The sequence below is a fragment of the Camelina sativa genome, chromosome 7, assembly GCF_000633955.1.
Source record: "Camelina sativa cultivar DH55 chromosome 7, Cs, whole genome shotgun sequence".
Lineage (NCBI taxonomy): Eukaryota > Viridiplantae > Streptophyta > Magnoliopsida > Brassicales > Brassicaceae > Camelina > Camelina sativa.
This window is the reverse complement of record NC_025691.1, coordinates 24,416-38,471: the sequence shown is the minus strand read 5'-3', so window position 1 is coordinate 38,471 and position 14,056 is coordinate 24,416. Positions and strand designations below refer to the sequence as shown.

At 42.2% G+C, this 14,056-nt stretch overlaps 4 protein-coding genes and 1 long non-coding RNA gene across 12 annotated transcripts in view; 3 read left to right on the top strand and 2 right to left on the bottom strand.

The window, feature by feature from the left end:
- Positions 1-4,712, bottom strand: part of LOC104699522 (protein OBERON 4-like) — a 6,151-nt gene extending 1,439 nt beyond the window's left edge. The window contains exons 1-3 of one of the 4 annotated variants that reach the window (XM_019227258.1): positions 4,451-4,712; positions 1,418-4,333; positions 739-1,235 (exon numbers count right to left, since the gene is read on the bottom strand). In XM_019227258.1, coding sequence (XP_019082803.1) covers positions 739-1,235; positions 1,418-4,316 — 3,396 coding nt within the window. In that variant the 5' untranslated portion in view covers positions 4,317-4,333; positions 4,451-4,712. Of the gene's footprint in view, positions 1-560; positions 1,236-1,417; positions 4,334-4,450 lie in introns of those variants that run through there. The other 3 variants (XM_010414834.2, XM_010414833.2, XM_019227257.1) reach the window with 3 other exon arrangements.
- LOC104699524 lies at positions 2-505 on the top strand. Its single transcript, XR_753371.2, has 2 exons — positions 2-130; positions 217-505. It is a non-coding gene; the product is annotated as an uncharacterized LOC104699524 (long non-coding RNA).
- On the top strand, positions 4,851-7,250 carry LOC104699521 (tRNA-dihydrouridine(20/20a) synthase-like). Of its 2 annotated transcripts, none has more exons than XM_010414831.2 (12): positions 4,851-5,071; positions 5,151-5,277; positions 5,368-5,495; positions 5,572-5,641; positions 5,725-5,827; positions 5,921-6,038; positions 6,130-6,211; positions 6,298-6,359; positions 6,439-6,511; positions 6,593-6,676; positions 6,773-6,853; positions 6,924-7,250. In XM_010414831.2, the coding sequence occupies exons 1-12, from the start codon at positions 4,866-4,868 to the stop codon at positions 7,092-7,094; spliced, it is 1,305 nt and encodes a 434-aa protein (XP_010413133.1). In that variant the 5' UTR covers positions 4,851-4,865; the 3' UTR covers positions 7,095-7,250. The 2 variants fall into 2 exon arrangements, with proteins under 2 accessions (XP_010413133.1, XP_010413134.1); XM_010414832.2 differs by having other exon boundaries at positions 4,969-5,071; positions 5,177-5,277.
- Positions 7,392-12,085, top strand: LOC104699520 (carotenoid 9,10(9',10')-cleavage dioxygenase 1). 2 transcript variants are annotated; one of them, XM_010414829.2, is made up of 14 exons: positions 7,392-7,700; positions 7,790-7,860; positions 7,968-7,982; positions 8,157-8,268; positions 8,361-8,460; positions 8,550-8,612; positions 8,809-8,919; positions 9,003-9,187; positions 10,723-10,861; positions 10,962-11,079; positions 11,155-11,256; positions 11,340-11,582; positions 11,677-11,788; positions 11,867-12,085. In XM_010414829.2, exons 1-14 carry the CDS (start codon positions 7,485-7,487, stop codon positions 11,894-11,896), a joined length of 1,617 nt encoding a protein of 538 aa, XP_010413131.1. In that variant the 5' UTR covers positions 7,392-7,484; the 3' UTR covers positions 11,897-12,085. The 2 variants fall into 2 exon arrangements, with proteins under 2 accessions (XP_010413131.1, XP_010413132.1); XM_010414830.1 differs by lacking the exons at positions 7,392-7,700; positions 7,790-7,860; positions 7,968-7,982; ... (3 more) ...; positions 8,809-8,919; positions 9,003-9,187 and adding exons at positions 9,237-9,328; positions 9,534-9,645; positions 9,738-9,837; ... (1 more) ...; positions 10,187-10,297; positions 10,381-10,565.
- The window catches only part of LOC104699519 (E3 ubiquitin ligase BIG BROTHER-like), a 2,445-nt gene continuing 576 nt past the window's right edge, over positions 12,188-14,056 (bottom strand). Inside the window, exons 3-9 of one of the 3 annotated variants that reach the window (XM_010414827.2) lie at positions 13,665-13,836; positions 13,313-13,541; positions 13,184-13,221; positions 12,991-13,035; positions 12,745-12,872; positions 12,557-12,665; positions 12,188-12,482 (exon numbers count right to left, since the gene is read on the bottom strand). In XM_010414827.2, the coding sequence (XP_010413129.1) occupies positions 12,432-12,482; positions 12,557-12,665; positions 12,745-12,872; positions 12,991-13,035; positions 13,184-13,221; positions 13,313-13,541; positions 13,665-13,802 (738 nt within the window). In that variant the 5' untranslated portion in view covers positions 13,803-13,836 and the 3' untranslated portion in view covers positions 12,188-12,431. The remainder of the gene's footprint in view (positions 12,483-12,556; positions 12,666-12,744; positions 12,873-12,990; positions 13,036-13,183; positions 13,222-13,312; positions 13,542-13,664; positions 13,837-14,056) is intronic. The other 2 variants (XM_010414825.2, XM_010414828.2) reach the window with 2 other exon arrangements.

Below are 14,056 nucleotides of genomic sequence, written 5' to 3'. Positions count from 1 at the left end.
TCAGGCTATAGAAGAGTTCAAAAAGGGGAAAGTAGAATTCAGAGCAGACAAAACTGGGATTGTTCACATCCCCTTTGGGAAAGTTAATTTTACAGAGGATGACCTTCTCATAAACTTCCTTGCGGCAGTGGTACGCTGATACTCCATTCTCGTTATAGTATATCTGTTTGTTTAAAATACAATAAATGAAGAGGGGAAAGTAAATGATGACTGCAGAAATCGGTGGAGACAAACAAGCCAAAGGGAGCAAAAGGAGTTTACTGGAAAAGTGCGCACATATGCTCGTCAATGGGGCCATCCATCAAGTTGAACATAAGGGAGATGATAGACTTCAAACCTCCAGCTGCGAACTAACCAGCAACCACATTTGTAAATGGGGTCCTTTTGGGAGATAGGCAATGCTTGAGTGTAGACGAGAGGAGTCTAGTCTGTTAGTTATCTTTCACACCTCACTGGTTTTGTATAACTATGATGGGCATTTGCTTATTTATTGTCTTTATATATTTACTGTTTGCTATATAATTTTATTGAAACAAATGGCGCGGGCTGTACATGTGTCGGACCTAAAACTCCTTAATGCTCTCTAAAAGAAAAGACCTTACTTTTATCTTAAGGTACATACAAGGAGAGTTGAGTGTACATTACATATGATTACTACTACAAATATTACAAGGCCAAACTCTGCTTTGTCACTTCCATTTTGGTAAGAAGCCCGCTCATCTCTTCCTCCATTCTCATCTTCATTTCATAGAACTCTCTCTGCCCTCTCTCTATTGCCTCCAACTCCTCGTGCCTCCACCTTCTTCTCTCTTCTGCATCCTCCATGCTCAACTTCCCTATTCTCCTCTTGTACTCTTCCTCTATCTTATCTTTCTTCGCTATTGCTATTCGTTTCAGCCCCTCTGCTTCTCTTCTTGCATCATCTGCCCGTCCTTGGAACATCTCTGCCTCTGCTTGCTTCATCCTCACGATGCTCTCCAGTTCTTCGAAATGAGGAGGTTCCTTTGGCAATCCCCTTTTCAATCCAATCTCCACTCCACATATTTCAGCTTGTGTCTCTCTGTGGAACACATCAGCTACGCTCGCGGACCTTTTCAGCTGATGATGCGGTTTATCTGAGCACACCGATCTCAGCCACGCCGTGTCCTTACTAGGGCTTCCCCTCTCATGCCTGGGTTTTGGCTGTTCGTAACTGAACGGCACAGAAGTTTTACCAGGAGTGAATGAATCACAGTCTGCAGTCACCAAGCAAAGAATCGACTGACGATGATCAGCAATGACCATTTTTATATGGCGCAGATTAACCAAATATGTGTTCACATACACATCGTGTGATCATCTATACTAAGACAGATAGATAAAGCCATAGTATACAAAATCCAGATAAAGCTCACAATATAAACAAAATTTCGCGCACCTGAAATGAAACCCAATATCCGATTGCAAGCTTCAGGAAGGCCTATTGATTTACTTTTCAAACTTGCCAGCATCGCATCTGCAGCTTGTCTCAACTGTTTCCCTCTAGAGTCTTTGCTTGATGAAAATATCTTTTTGACATACTCCAGTTCCTTGCAAAAGTGCTCAAACTTCCATTCGCTGGCAAAATTCAGAAACACTTCTTTGACAAAGCCAAACATCTCCGAGGGATGGTTACAGGCGACGCAGTGGAATTGCATCTCAGTAATTCCTGGAGCACCAGAAGCATCATTGATCCCATTCCGGATGTAAGATTCTCTTATCCCACAATCTGTGTGGCACCAATGAAGACACACATCACACCCAACCCAGCTACAGGTGTTGGATGCCATATCGAAATTTGAGCACACTAGACACATGCAAGCACTACAAAATCCATCCTTCCTTAAACAAACCCTGCAATCGCATTCATCCACAGGCACCAAAACCCTACAAGAAATATTCTTGCATCTCATGTTCATGTAAATCTCAGCTAACTGGGAAGACGAGATGCTGTTGTCCAACTGAAGGAAATCCGAACGCCCAACTTTCAGTGCGACCAAAATCTCCAACTGAGCACGATGAGATTTTGTAAGCAATTCCAGTGTTATATCAGTCCTGTTCTGCAGAGCATCTTGAAAAGTACCAAGTTGTACATTCTTATCCATGTTCAGCATCATCTGCCGTATGTTTTCCTTCAGGCTAGTTATGTATCGAGTGGGCATCTCATGAAATCTCTTGGTCATCAGATGCATTGAATCTGAGAGAATGTATCCGATGACCGTCTCAACAAACTCATGCCCACCAGATTCCAGCCCATTTATCCAGGAATTGCTACCACTGCAAAAGTCCTTGGCTTTTTTCTTCTCAACATTAAACTTTGGACCATTTTCAAGAGAGTCGGTTCTTGAGCAAGCTAATCTAGCATCAATAATTTTCTGAAAACTTAGTTGTTTTTCAAGTCTATTAGCTGCGTTAGAGCTCCCATCAGTCAATCTAAGATGCTCTTCATCAGCCTGACCAGAAATTAAAATGCCTTTCATTGCTTGAGGTTGAACTGAACCGCTTCCATTTTCCATCAGTCTTTGATAGACTATATTCTCGTTGTACTTTGAATCATTATGAGAAAGTGCCTGCCAATCTATACCTTGAAATATAGGTCGGCTATGAACTGACTGCTCATTATCTCCAATATTGTGATTCAACGAACAGCTTGGATTATGATTGAACGAGCGGGAACCTGAAAACGACATAGACATGGTGAAGCCATCAGAATTAGTACAAAACGTGTCTGTCAAAGACCGAACACTTCCAGAACGGAATGGTGACCCCAGAGGCTGATTCGTATCCTGGCCACCAATCGGCAACAATACATCTGGTAGGCTAAGTGACAGATCCAGTGGCTCCAACAACAATTTCTCATCCTTGGGCTTACTAACACTTGACTGCTCAGTTTTATTTGTTCTTCTAACCGGAGAACTAGAGAAGAGTTGAAACCCTCTAATACTCCGTCCTCCGAAGTTGTCATCTTTTTCATCTTCATCCCTTTCAGAAAGATCCTCGGACTTTCTTTCAGAAAAGAGTGCATTGCCAAGTAAATGAGTAAGGGGGACATCAGAATTTGTGCCTTTATCCTTGCGTTTGTGGACCGAGCTATCCGATACAATGCTAATGTATTCTGAAGGCGTTCTATTCGCTAGAGCAGTTTCCTCAACACATTCATTGCCTTCAACTTCCACTTCGTTGGCATCACCATCGATATCCTTCACTTCCTTAAACTCTTTTACCTGAAACCGTTGAGGGACTTCCTGATAAAGACTTTCCTCCAACTTCACTTCATGGTTCTCCTTGAATTTTTTGTCACTGTTATCACCGTTATCATCGACCATATCAGTAATCTCATTGGCACTAGCAATGGTTGTGTCAACTCTGCGCTCGAGTTCACTAGCCGAAGCTGTAGAAGTGTCATTCAAAACATGCATGGTGTCACTGGCATGCTCAGGCACATTTTCCCCTTCCTCAACAGTTTTCTGATCCGTCATGCTCTTAGCCGTTTCCATTTCACCCACATGACTGAGTTCCCTGTTGCTTTCGGTATCGGCGGTTGTTTTTTCCATCTCCTGGAAGCTACTATCAATTCTGGAGTCATTATGGTCAGCAGCAGCAGCGCAGGAAGGTTGTTGTTGAGTGTCATCTTTGGTATGAGGAGCAAGCCCGGTATCTGGTTGAGGGTCAGGCTCAAGCTCTCCTTCCTCCATCTCGCTACTGCTAGAACCCAGCACTTGATCCTCGCTTTTCTTGACAACATTGCCAACACTTTTGGACTGCTCGCTCCCGGAATCTTTGGACCATGTAGGAGAAGCAAGAGATTTGGATCTGGAGCGGGAATTTCTGGAATCGAGGAGCTTGAATTTGGATTGATCGTCTCTGGGCCAAGAAGGGGATATGAGACTCCTATCCCTCTCAGCGTCCCTTAGTCTCCTATCACGGTCTTGGACGCCAAAGTCATTACCAGGACCACCAAACCTCCTCCAGGAAGAGACACTAGCTTCCCTGTTGGGCCTCTCCCTCTCAGAACGAAATCCCTTTGGAAAAGCCCTCCTCGAGAAACAAGCGCTCTCAGATCGATGGAACCGGGCATCCGGCTCTTTCCTTCGATGATTATCAAAGTCCCGATTGGATCGCCTACGCGAAAAACCTCTCGAGAAGCCGGCATCTTCCCCGCGTTCACGGTCGCGGTCGTGAGAGAAGGACTTGTGGAAGAAGCCCCGGTGGGAGCGGTCCGAGTTGAGAGGAGGTTCTTCGTCAACATTCTTATCATTACAGGAATCAAGGTCGTCGCTGGATCTTAGTCTCTTCATCCCTTTTTTTTTAGTTGCTGTGAGAGAGATGATGATTAAAAACCAAAAAATTAGGGTTTTTGAGAATCGGAAAATGAAGTGGTAATATTCATGTGCGAAAGCGTACAAGAGGAGAAAGGAAACAAAGAGAGTACCTGGAGATTGGGGCCAGATTCATGTCGGAAGAACCCTAACTTGCAGATTCAGCTGTTTTTTTTTTTTTTTTTTTTTTAAATCCGAAAGCAAGGAATCACGCACGCAACGAGGGAGACGAGAGAAAAAGGAATATTGCAAGTCAAACTGAGTGGGAAAAGCAACATCTCACATTCCCCTCCCTTTACTCACTTATTTACATCATCTGCCACCTTCCCTCTGACCAGATAACGTGGGCGTTTACATCATTTTCCTTTGCTACCACCCAATGTTTTGACTCTTATCGCGTGTCGTCGCCTAGACTAGTATCCATCCATCCACATTAAATAATAATTCGAGAGAGTTTGCTACTGGGCTTTACCAGTGGGCCATTATCAAGTTAAGCAAGGCCCATCACAACTACTCCTCTTTAACACAATGTTGTTATTACTGATTGAATTTGATTGTGCTTCGTTCCAAGTGTTTTTATTTGATTCTCGTTATCTTCTCCCGATGTGGTGCCTACCATCTGTTCGACCAAATGTCTCAGAGATGTTCTTCAAGTCCTCCTCTTCTCATCCGATACTTAAAACAACTGCTAAATTCTCCACGGCTTCCTCTCCCTATCTTCCTCCTTACTTCAGGTTTCATGCTCTCTCCGACTCTGCTTTCCCACTGTATATTTCTTTTGAGATTTCGGTCCTCATTGTAGTTTCCCTCCAGCGTCGCCCCGATGATGGATTGGACAGATAATCATTACCGGACGCTTGCTCGCCTCATAACGAAGCACGCTTGGCTTTACACCGAGATGATTGCCGCTGAAACTCTTGTTCACCAGCAGACCAATCTGGTACTCTTTTTTATTTATTTATCAGCGGGTCGGGAATATGCCCTTTTGAATCTCGCTACGCTAGACATGTCCCTCCGTCTGCACTTTTAGGACAGGTTCTTAGCATTTTCTCCCCAACAACACCCTATTGTTCTCCAACTCGGTGGTAGCAATGTGGAAAACCTTGCTAAGGCTGCTAAGCTTTCTAATGCTTACGGATACGACGAAATCAATCTCAAGTGCGTTCTGTTTCTTTTCTCCTTGGCTATTGCCCTTGGTTGAAACTTAACTGTGTTTGTTGTTGTGTTGAGATAGCTGCGGCTGCCCCAGTCCTAAGGTTGCCGGCCATGGAGGCTTTGGTGTTAGCCTTATGCTCAAACCCAAGGTCCGTTACTCCTCCTCATGATTTCTGTAGTTTTCTGCTCTTTTCTTCTTAACGGTGCCCCCCTCCCACGCTTTCTTTGTAAGCTTGTTGGAGAGGCAATGTCTGCTATTGCTGCCAATACCAACGTCCCTGTTACTGTGAAATGTCGAATTGGTGTAGATGATCATGATTCCTATGATGAGCTCTGTGAGTTTTTGCTTCCAAGTGCCTTCTGCTTTTAAGTCTCGTTTGAATTGGGCATGGATTTTGTACTAAATACTGCTTCTCCTTTACTCTTAGGTGACTTTGTCTACAAGGTTTCTACTCTATCACCTACCAGGCATTTCATTGTTCATTCACGCAAGGCACTGCTCGGTGGGATAAGTCCTGCTGATAACCGGAGAATCCCTCCTCTTAAGTATGTTTACCATAACTTGCCTCTTGATTGCCTGTAACTGTGTATAATCTATTTTTTGCTTGAATTCACCTGTTTTTTGGACGTAGTTCAGGTATGAGTATTACTATGCCCTTGTGCGTGACTTCCCGGACTTGGGATTCACAATTAATGGAGGCATTACTTCTGTATCGAAGGTGACCCACCCATCTTGAATTCCAAGATGGACTAGCTTTCTTCTGCCCGACCAGGGTAAGACTGAGAAAAATCTTGTGATTGTAAGGTAAACGCTGCACTGCAGGAAGGAGCTCATGGAGTCATGGTAGGACGTGCTGCATACAACAAGTATGTGAAATTTAGCTTGATTGGTATGAGCTCTCTATATCAGAACCCTTTTTCTTGATTCGATGTCCATTCTTGACAGCCCATGGCAGATGCTAGGACATGTTGACACTGCAGTTTATGGTGTACCAAGTAGTGGCCTTACACGCAGACAGGTTCTGTGGAAATATTCAGCTTTTTAGGTTGCTTTGTCTGTCAGAAAAAAAATTGCAAAAAATCTGAGTGTTGTTGGACAGGTTCTTGAGCAATATCAAGTATACGGAGACTCTGTGTTAGGAACACATGGAAACGGGAGGCCTAATGTGAGGGATTTAGTGAAGGTACGTGTGGTTTAAACAAAGAAAGCAGTAGGTGTTGTGAACAGAAGAAATACAAGACTTGTGTGAAAACTGAAGATGTTCCAAATTTGATTGCAGCCTCTGCTAAACCTTTTCCACTCAGAAAATGGAAATAGCATGTGGAAGCGGAGAGCAGACGCAGCATTCAAGGAGTGCAGGGTGAGTGACTTGATATATTCTGTCTGTGGGAACATGTGAAAAAGTTTGTAGTTGTATGTGTATATTGCAGAGTGTTGGATCGTTGCTGGAAGAAAGCTTGAGGGCGATGCCAGACTGCGTCTTAGATTCTCCCATATGTGGGACCCCAGAGAGTGGAGAAGAAGATGTTGTCTTTGCAAATGTGCAGAATGTATTGCCCCCGCGCTACGAAGCTGGAGAACAAGTCATCTTATGTGCTTAATTTAGATGTTGTGTAATCTGGTCTCGTCTGTAGTGTTGGTGATATCTTATGTGCTAAATTGAATCTGTATCTACGTATATTATTATAATCACCGACTGAGCTGGTTGTGTTGTGTTTAAATCATATGTATAAATCATATGGGCTTTTCTATTCTTATTTTGTTGGGCCGCCAATCATATGGAGCAAAGAAGACTATAAATAATTATGGGCCATCCCGCCAGAAAAGAAAGATATTATTTAATATTGTTTTTGTGGTGCGACGTGGCAGCGTTTTCGCCAAAGGACGCAAAAGAAAAAGATGCTGCTGCTCTTGCTTGCTCTTCGCATAAAAATCATCCAAAATCCATCTCTCCCTGACTCTCTCTCCTTGCAGCAATCTAATTCTAAACCATGGCGGAGAAGCTCAGTGATGGCAGCAGCATCGTCTCCGTCAATCCTAAACCCTCCAAGGGTTTCTCCTCTAAGCTTGTTGATCTTATCGAGGGACTTGTCGTCAAGCTCATGCACGATGCTGCTATCCCTCTCCACTACCTCTCCGGCAACTTCGCTCCCGTCCGTGATGAAACTCCCCCCGTCAAGGATCTCCCCGTCCATGGATTTCTTCCCGTGAGCTCCCCTTCCCCTCCCCCCTCTTCTATCCTTTCCCCTGAGGTTTATTTGATTTTGATCTCGTCTCATTTAATTTGGTCTCCCAGGAGTGCATGAATGGTGAATTTGTGAGGGTTGGTCCAAATCCCAAGTTTGATCCTGTCGCTGGATATCACTGGCACGTTCTCTTCTTCCATTTTACATTTCACCATCCATCATATTCAATTATTTATGGTGGTGGCTTCCTTACCTTACTTATATTATTATATGATCTGCTCGTTTCAGGTTTGATGGAGATGGGTACGTGAATTGTTTCGTCTTCTTTTATCTCCCTCTATATACGGAGAAGAAACCTTATCTTATGTTTCATCTTTTTAGATAGATAGATAGATAGATAGATACGTTGTAGAAATGGAATCCTTAAGCCTTATGGTCTTCCTCTTTGCTCAACTTCATGTCTCGTTAACTTTGCAGGATGATACATGGGGTCCGCATCAAAGATGGGAAAGCTACTTATGTTTCTCGATATGTTAAGACATCACGTCTTCAGCAGGAAGAATATTTCGGAGCTTCCAAATTCATGAAGGTGCGCTCCCTTGTATTTCAGCACTCATATATCACGTCTTCTTCTCCATGCTGGAATTTGTTGGTGAAATCACTGAATTCTGGTGTTTGCAGATTGGGGACCTTAAGGGGTTTTTCGGATTGCTTATGGTCAATATGCAACAGCTGAGAACGAAACTGAATATATTGGACAACTCTTATGGAATTGGAACTGGTTAACTACTCTGTCTACTTTGTATTCATCCCTTCTACTCTTTCTACTAGTATCTTAAAAATCTCACTCTCTTTTTTTCCATGCACCAGCTAACACAGCACTCGTATATCACGATGGAAAACTTCTAGCATTACAGGAGGCAGATAAGCCTTGTAAGCCTATACTTTTTCTTTTGGGATACACTGGTCCAAAGTGAGCAAACCTGATCTGTCTAGAAACCGATTCTTCTGTTATGTTGGCAGTGTTTCCCACTTCCTTGTTTGAAGTTTTGATATACAAGAAATGCATGGTATGAAGATTTATGTTTTTTTTTTTTTTAAGTCAAATCCACTCTCTTTTGGTCTTTAGATGTCGTCAAAGTTTTGGAAGATGGAGACCTGCAAACTCTTGGCATGATAGATTATGACAAGAGATTGACCCACTCCTTCACTGCTCACCCAAAAGTTGACCCGGTTACGGGTATTCTTCACTTTTCCCTGGAACGAAAACAAGTTACTACTATTTCTGTTCACATGATGACCCGTCATGGGCTCTCTCTGCAGGTGAAATGTTTACGTTCGGCTATTCGCATACGCCACCTTATCTCACATACAGAGTGATCTCGAAAGATGGCATTATGCATGACCCAGTCGCAATTACTATATCAGAGCCAATCATGATGCATGATTTTGCTATTACTGAGGCTTATGCAATATTCATGGATCTTCCTATGCACTTCAGGCCAAAGGTATATAACTCGTCAGTTTTAAAGGTTACACAAGAGTTTCTTGNTTTCACCATCCATCATATTCAATTATTTATGGTGGTGGCTTCCTTACCTTACTTATATTATTATATGATCTGCTCGTTTCAGGTTTGATGGAGATGGGTACGTGAATTGTTTCGTCTTCTTTTATCTCCCTCTGTATACGGAGAAGAAACCTTATCTTATGTTTCATCTTTTTCTTAGTGAAAACAATATATTGGTTGCCTCTTAGATAGATAAATAGATAGATAGATACGTTGTAGAAATGGAATCCTTAAGCCTTATGGTCTTCCTCTTTGCTCAACTTCATGTCTCGTTAACTTTGCAGGATGATACATGGGGTCCGCATCAAAGATGGGAAAGCTACTTATGTTTCTCGATATGTTAAGACATCACGTCTTCAGCAGGAAGAATATTTCGGAGCTTCCAAATTCATGAAGGTGCGCTCCCTTGTATTTCAGCACTCATATATCACGTCTTCTTCTCCATGCTGGAATTTGTTGGTGAAATCACTGAATTCTGGTGTTTGCAGATTGGGGACCTTAAGGGGTTTTTCGGATTGCTTATGGTCAATATGCAACAGCTGAGAACGAAACTGAATATATTGGACAACTCTTATGGAATTGGAACTGGTTAACTACTCTGTCTACTTTGTATTCATCCCTTCTACTCTTTCTACTAGTATCTTAAAAATCTCACTCTCTTTTTTTCCATGCACCAGCTAACACAGCACTCGTATATCACGATGGAAAACTTCTAGCATTACAGGAGGCAGATAAGCCTTGTAAGCCTATACTTTTTCTTTTGGGATACACTGGTCCAAAGTGAGCAAACCTGATCTGTCTAGAAACCGATTCTTCTGTTATGTTGGCAGTGTTTCCCACTTCCTTGTTTGAAGTTTTGATATACAAGAAATGCATGGTATGAAGATTTATGTTTTTTTTTTTTTTTAAGTCAAATCCACTCTCTTTTGGTCTTTAGATGTCGTCAAAGTTTTGGAAGATGGAGACCTGCAAACTCTTGGCATGATAGATTATGACAAGAGATTGACCCACTCCTTCACTGCTCACCCAAAAGTTGACCCGGTTACGGGTATTCTTCACTTTTCCCTGGAACGAAAACAAGTTACTACTATTTCTGTTCACATGATGACCCGTCATGGGCTCTCTCTGCAGGTGAAATGTTTACGTTCGGCTATTCGCATACGCCACCTTATCTCACATACAGAGTGATCTCGAAAGATGGCATTATGCATGACCCAGTCGCAATTACTATATCAGAGCCAATCATGATGCATGATTTTGCTATTACTGAGGCTTATGCAATATTCATGGATCTTCCTATGCACTTCAGGCCAAAGGTATATAACTCGTCAGTTTTAAAGGTTACACAAGAGTTTCTTGCCTCCCATATACTTTTCACATGTTATAAGAGATTAAGAGTACAAAGAAATAAGGTTACTTGTTTTGAATTTTCTTTGAGTATATATTCACGTGTCTTTTGAAATTGATTTCAAGGAAATGGTGAAAGAGAAGAAAATGATATACTCATTTGATCCCACTAAAAAGGCTCGTTTTGGTGTTCTTCCCCGCTATGCCAAGGATGAACTCATGATTAGATGGTTTGAGCTTCCCAACTGCTTTATATTCCACAACGGTGTGTTCTCTTTAATGTCTGTTTCAGTTTTCATATCTCCAACTTTTTTTTTCTTCTATATATACCAATCAAACTTCTGTGAATGACTTCCTATATCTAGCCAATGCTTGGGAAGAAGAGGATGAAGTTGTCCTCATCACTTGTCGTCTTGAGAATCCAGATCTTGACATGGTCAGCGGGACTGTGAAAGAAAAACTTGAAAATTTTAGCAACGAACTGTAAGAATCCCCGGCCTGTTACATATGTTCTGCTCTCTCGTAACCGTAAACCCTTCTCAACTATTGCTTGTGCAGGTACGAAATGAGATTTAACATGAAGACGGGCTCAGCTTCTCAGAAAAAACTATCGGCATCTGCAGTTGATTTCCCCAGAATCAACGAGTGCTACACCGGAAAGTATGAGTTCACCCTTGTCCTTTTGTGTCCCTGGCAAGGAAACTTCATCATGCCCAACGTTTTTTCTTGTTTGGTTCGTTTAGGAAACAGAGATATGTATATGGAACAATTCTGGACAGTATTGCGAAGGTTACAGGAATTATCAAGTTTGATCTGCATGCAGAAGCTGAGACGGGGAAAAGAATGCTGGAAGTAGGAGGCAATATCAAAGGAATATATGATCTGGGACAAGGAAAATTTGGTTCAGAGGCTATATATGTCCCGCGTGAGGCAGCAGAAGAAGACGACGGTTACTTGATATTCTTTGTTCATGATGAAAACACAGGGTAGTTATAGCTCTCCTGCTAGTTCCGTATTATCTCATCACTTGTTTCTTTTGTGTCCTTCTGGTATAATAATATGACGGTTGAAAATGGACAGGAAATCATGTGTGAATGTAATAGACGCAAAAACAATGTCGGCTGAACCGGTGGCAGTGGTGGAGCTGCCGCACAGGGTCCCATATGGCTTCCATGCCTTGTTTGTTACTGAGGTACTAAACTCTTACATCTATAATTTTCTTCGTCACAAGTGATGCATCTCTAACCACCAGTGGGTTTGCAATTCACAGGAACAACTCCAGGAACAAACTCTTATATAACCCATGCTGTGTGCACATACACATAATACTCGGGAGTCAAAGATGTGGAACAAAACCGGGGGAATTGGATGATACCGATATTACTATTACGTAACGTAGATACTATGGCATAATGTATTCATCCCACTGCCTCGTTTCTCTTTATATACATTTACAATTTACCCTTTAATATCAACAAGGTTTCTTCTACCTTCCTTGTCCCTTAAGTCCGTTGGTCATTACACCTCAAATCTTGAAGTAAATTTATTTTCGTACTACGAGAAGGATGAAGTGACCGACCGGGACATGATGGGTTCAACTTTGCATTGTCTCAGCATTTAGTATACAATAGGAGTGAGTGTTAAATTTAAAGCACAGACAAGCAAAAGTGGAACTAGAAGAAAAATTACATGTACAGAGAAGGACTGAACATGAGAGAGTATAGTGTGTGCGAAGACTATTTTTTGGGGTTTTCACTACACTAAAACAATTACTTGACGAGCCTCGAATATATAAGCAAAAAAAGAAGAAGAAGAGGACAATCCCCTTCCGCCGATCAATGGATGTTTGGCTCCCCAAAAACCTCGGTATTGCAAACCGGGCAAACCTGTGTTCCACATGCATCGAGTCTCAGTTGAATTGAGGATGTAAACCATATATGTAAGGTTAAATGAAAAATACCTTGTTGATGCTTAGCCATTTGGAAATGCATTCAGAATGATACACGTGCTTGCACGGCAGATCCATTTGCCTCTCCCCTATCTTGTACTTGAGCTGACATATCACACACCTGCTCATCACACGCACACTTTTCAGAATAAACCCGTGATGTGAATTCATACCAACCTTATTTTAAGCTTGTTCTTTACCTTTCACCTGCTCTTTTCCTGGAGAAGATGCTCCCAAACTTATACTTTCTAGTGGGCAGCGTTTCTATGAGTTCCTGAGACAACCCCCGGCTTTCTGTTCCTACCGCTTCCCCCAGCTCTACTAATTCCTGATCCACAAACCAAAACCGCATCTACATGTGAATCCACTGCATCTCTCGACCATCTTCGCCAGAAAAAATTGTTATTTATTATTTTTAAATAACCCACAAGGAAACTGAAACGAACCTCATAGGTCATTGTATCAGGATCAATGTCATCTTGCCAGGATACCTGTGGCAACATGGCATTAACGAGCATATAGAATTCATATCAGTGTTAAGATCACATCCTGCACGGATACACCACTAGCTTCACAAAGATGGGCAAGAGTTAACTAGTTGACACAGATTCAAAAACCGTTTAGATCATGTGCACATACCTGCGGACTGTCGGGGTGGTCATGCTCATTTGCAATGCCTATAGACACAGACAACTTCTTAGCTTAGAAACGAATATGATCAAGTAGAATTTAAAAACAAAAAAAAAAGGATTGGCAGAAATAACTAACAATCTTCAGCTTCAGAGTGCTCATCTGAGTCACCGACTTGGACAGACCGTGCCACTGTGATTTCAGGATGATCAATGGGCAGCATGGGATGGTACTCCCAATCAGTTCTCCCGATGGACATCCTTGATAGATGATCGTTCATGTCATAAGAACCATAGAAAGAGGCATTATCTGATCCTGAAAATCCAAACTTGTATGCATTTGTATTCATGGTCCAGTACAGATTGTCCTGAGAATATAGGCAAAGAAACAAAGTTACGCATTCACCCGAAGAGGAGACTCCCTGTGATATATATGTGCATCTACAATGATTAAAACTTATTTCGTCGTCCTCGGAGGAAAGTGGAAGTACCATTGTGCCGGCATGAGCATAGTTTAGAGGCCCCTGAGCGGCAGTACCACCATAAAAATCAATGTAACTCCCAGTAGCAGTATAAGGAAACCCCGGCTCCGTGTAATGAGCATCTTCCACAGGTCTATCTCCGTTCATTTCAGCTACTGCAATTGGTAACTGAAGAAGAAGACTGAGATGTATTTTAGAGGATTTGAAACAAAACACAGAGGAAAAAAGCAAAAGAGTAGCATTTTGGAGGGGATAGTGAGCAATCTCAGAGAGAGAGAGAGAGGAGTTAAGTGTAGTGTAGCCGTGTAGGTAATTGGGAGAGAAGCGTAATTATAGAATACGAATGGCCCTAAACCAACTAGGCAACTGCAGACATATATAATCTATCAAGTGGGGGGGGG

Excerpts from the sequence above, each read along its gene's own strand:
- LOC104699521 (XM_010414831.2), top strand. The coding sequence starts at position 4,866 with ATGTTGTTATTACTGATTGAATTTGATTGTGCTTCGTTCCAAGTGTTT. Across the intron at positions 6,512-6,592 it reads GTGGCCTTACACGCAGACAG|GTTCTTGAGCAATATCAAGT; the intron begins GTTCTGTGGAAA and ends GTTGTTGGACAG. Across the intron at positions 6,854-6,923 it reads CAGCATTCAAGGAGTGCAGG|AGTGTTGGATCGTTGCTGGA; the intron begins GTGAGTGACTTG and ends TGTATATTGCAG.
- LOC104699520 (XM_010414829.2), top strand. The coding sequence starts at position 7,485 with ATGGCGGAGAAGCTCAGTGATGGCAGCAGCATCGTCTCCGTCAATCCT. Across the intron at positions 8,613-8,808 it reads ACAGGAGGCAGATAAGCCTT|ATGTCGTCAAAGTTTTGGAA; the intron begins GTAAGCCTATAC and ends TTTGGTCTTTAG. Across the intron at positions 8,920-9,002 it reads AAAAGTTGACCCGGTTACGG|GTGAAATGTTTACGTTCGGC; the intron begins GTATTCTTCACT and ends CTCTCTCTGCAG.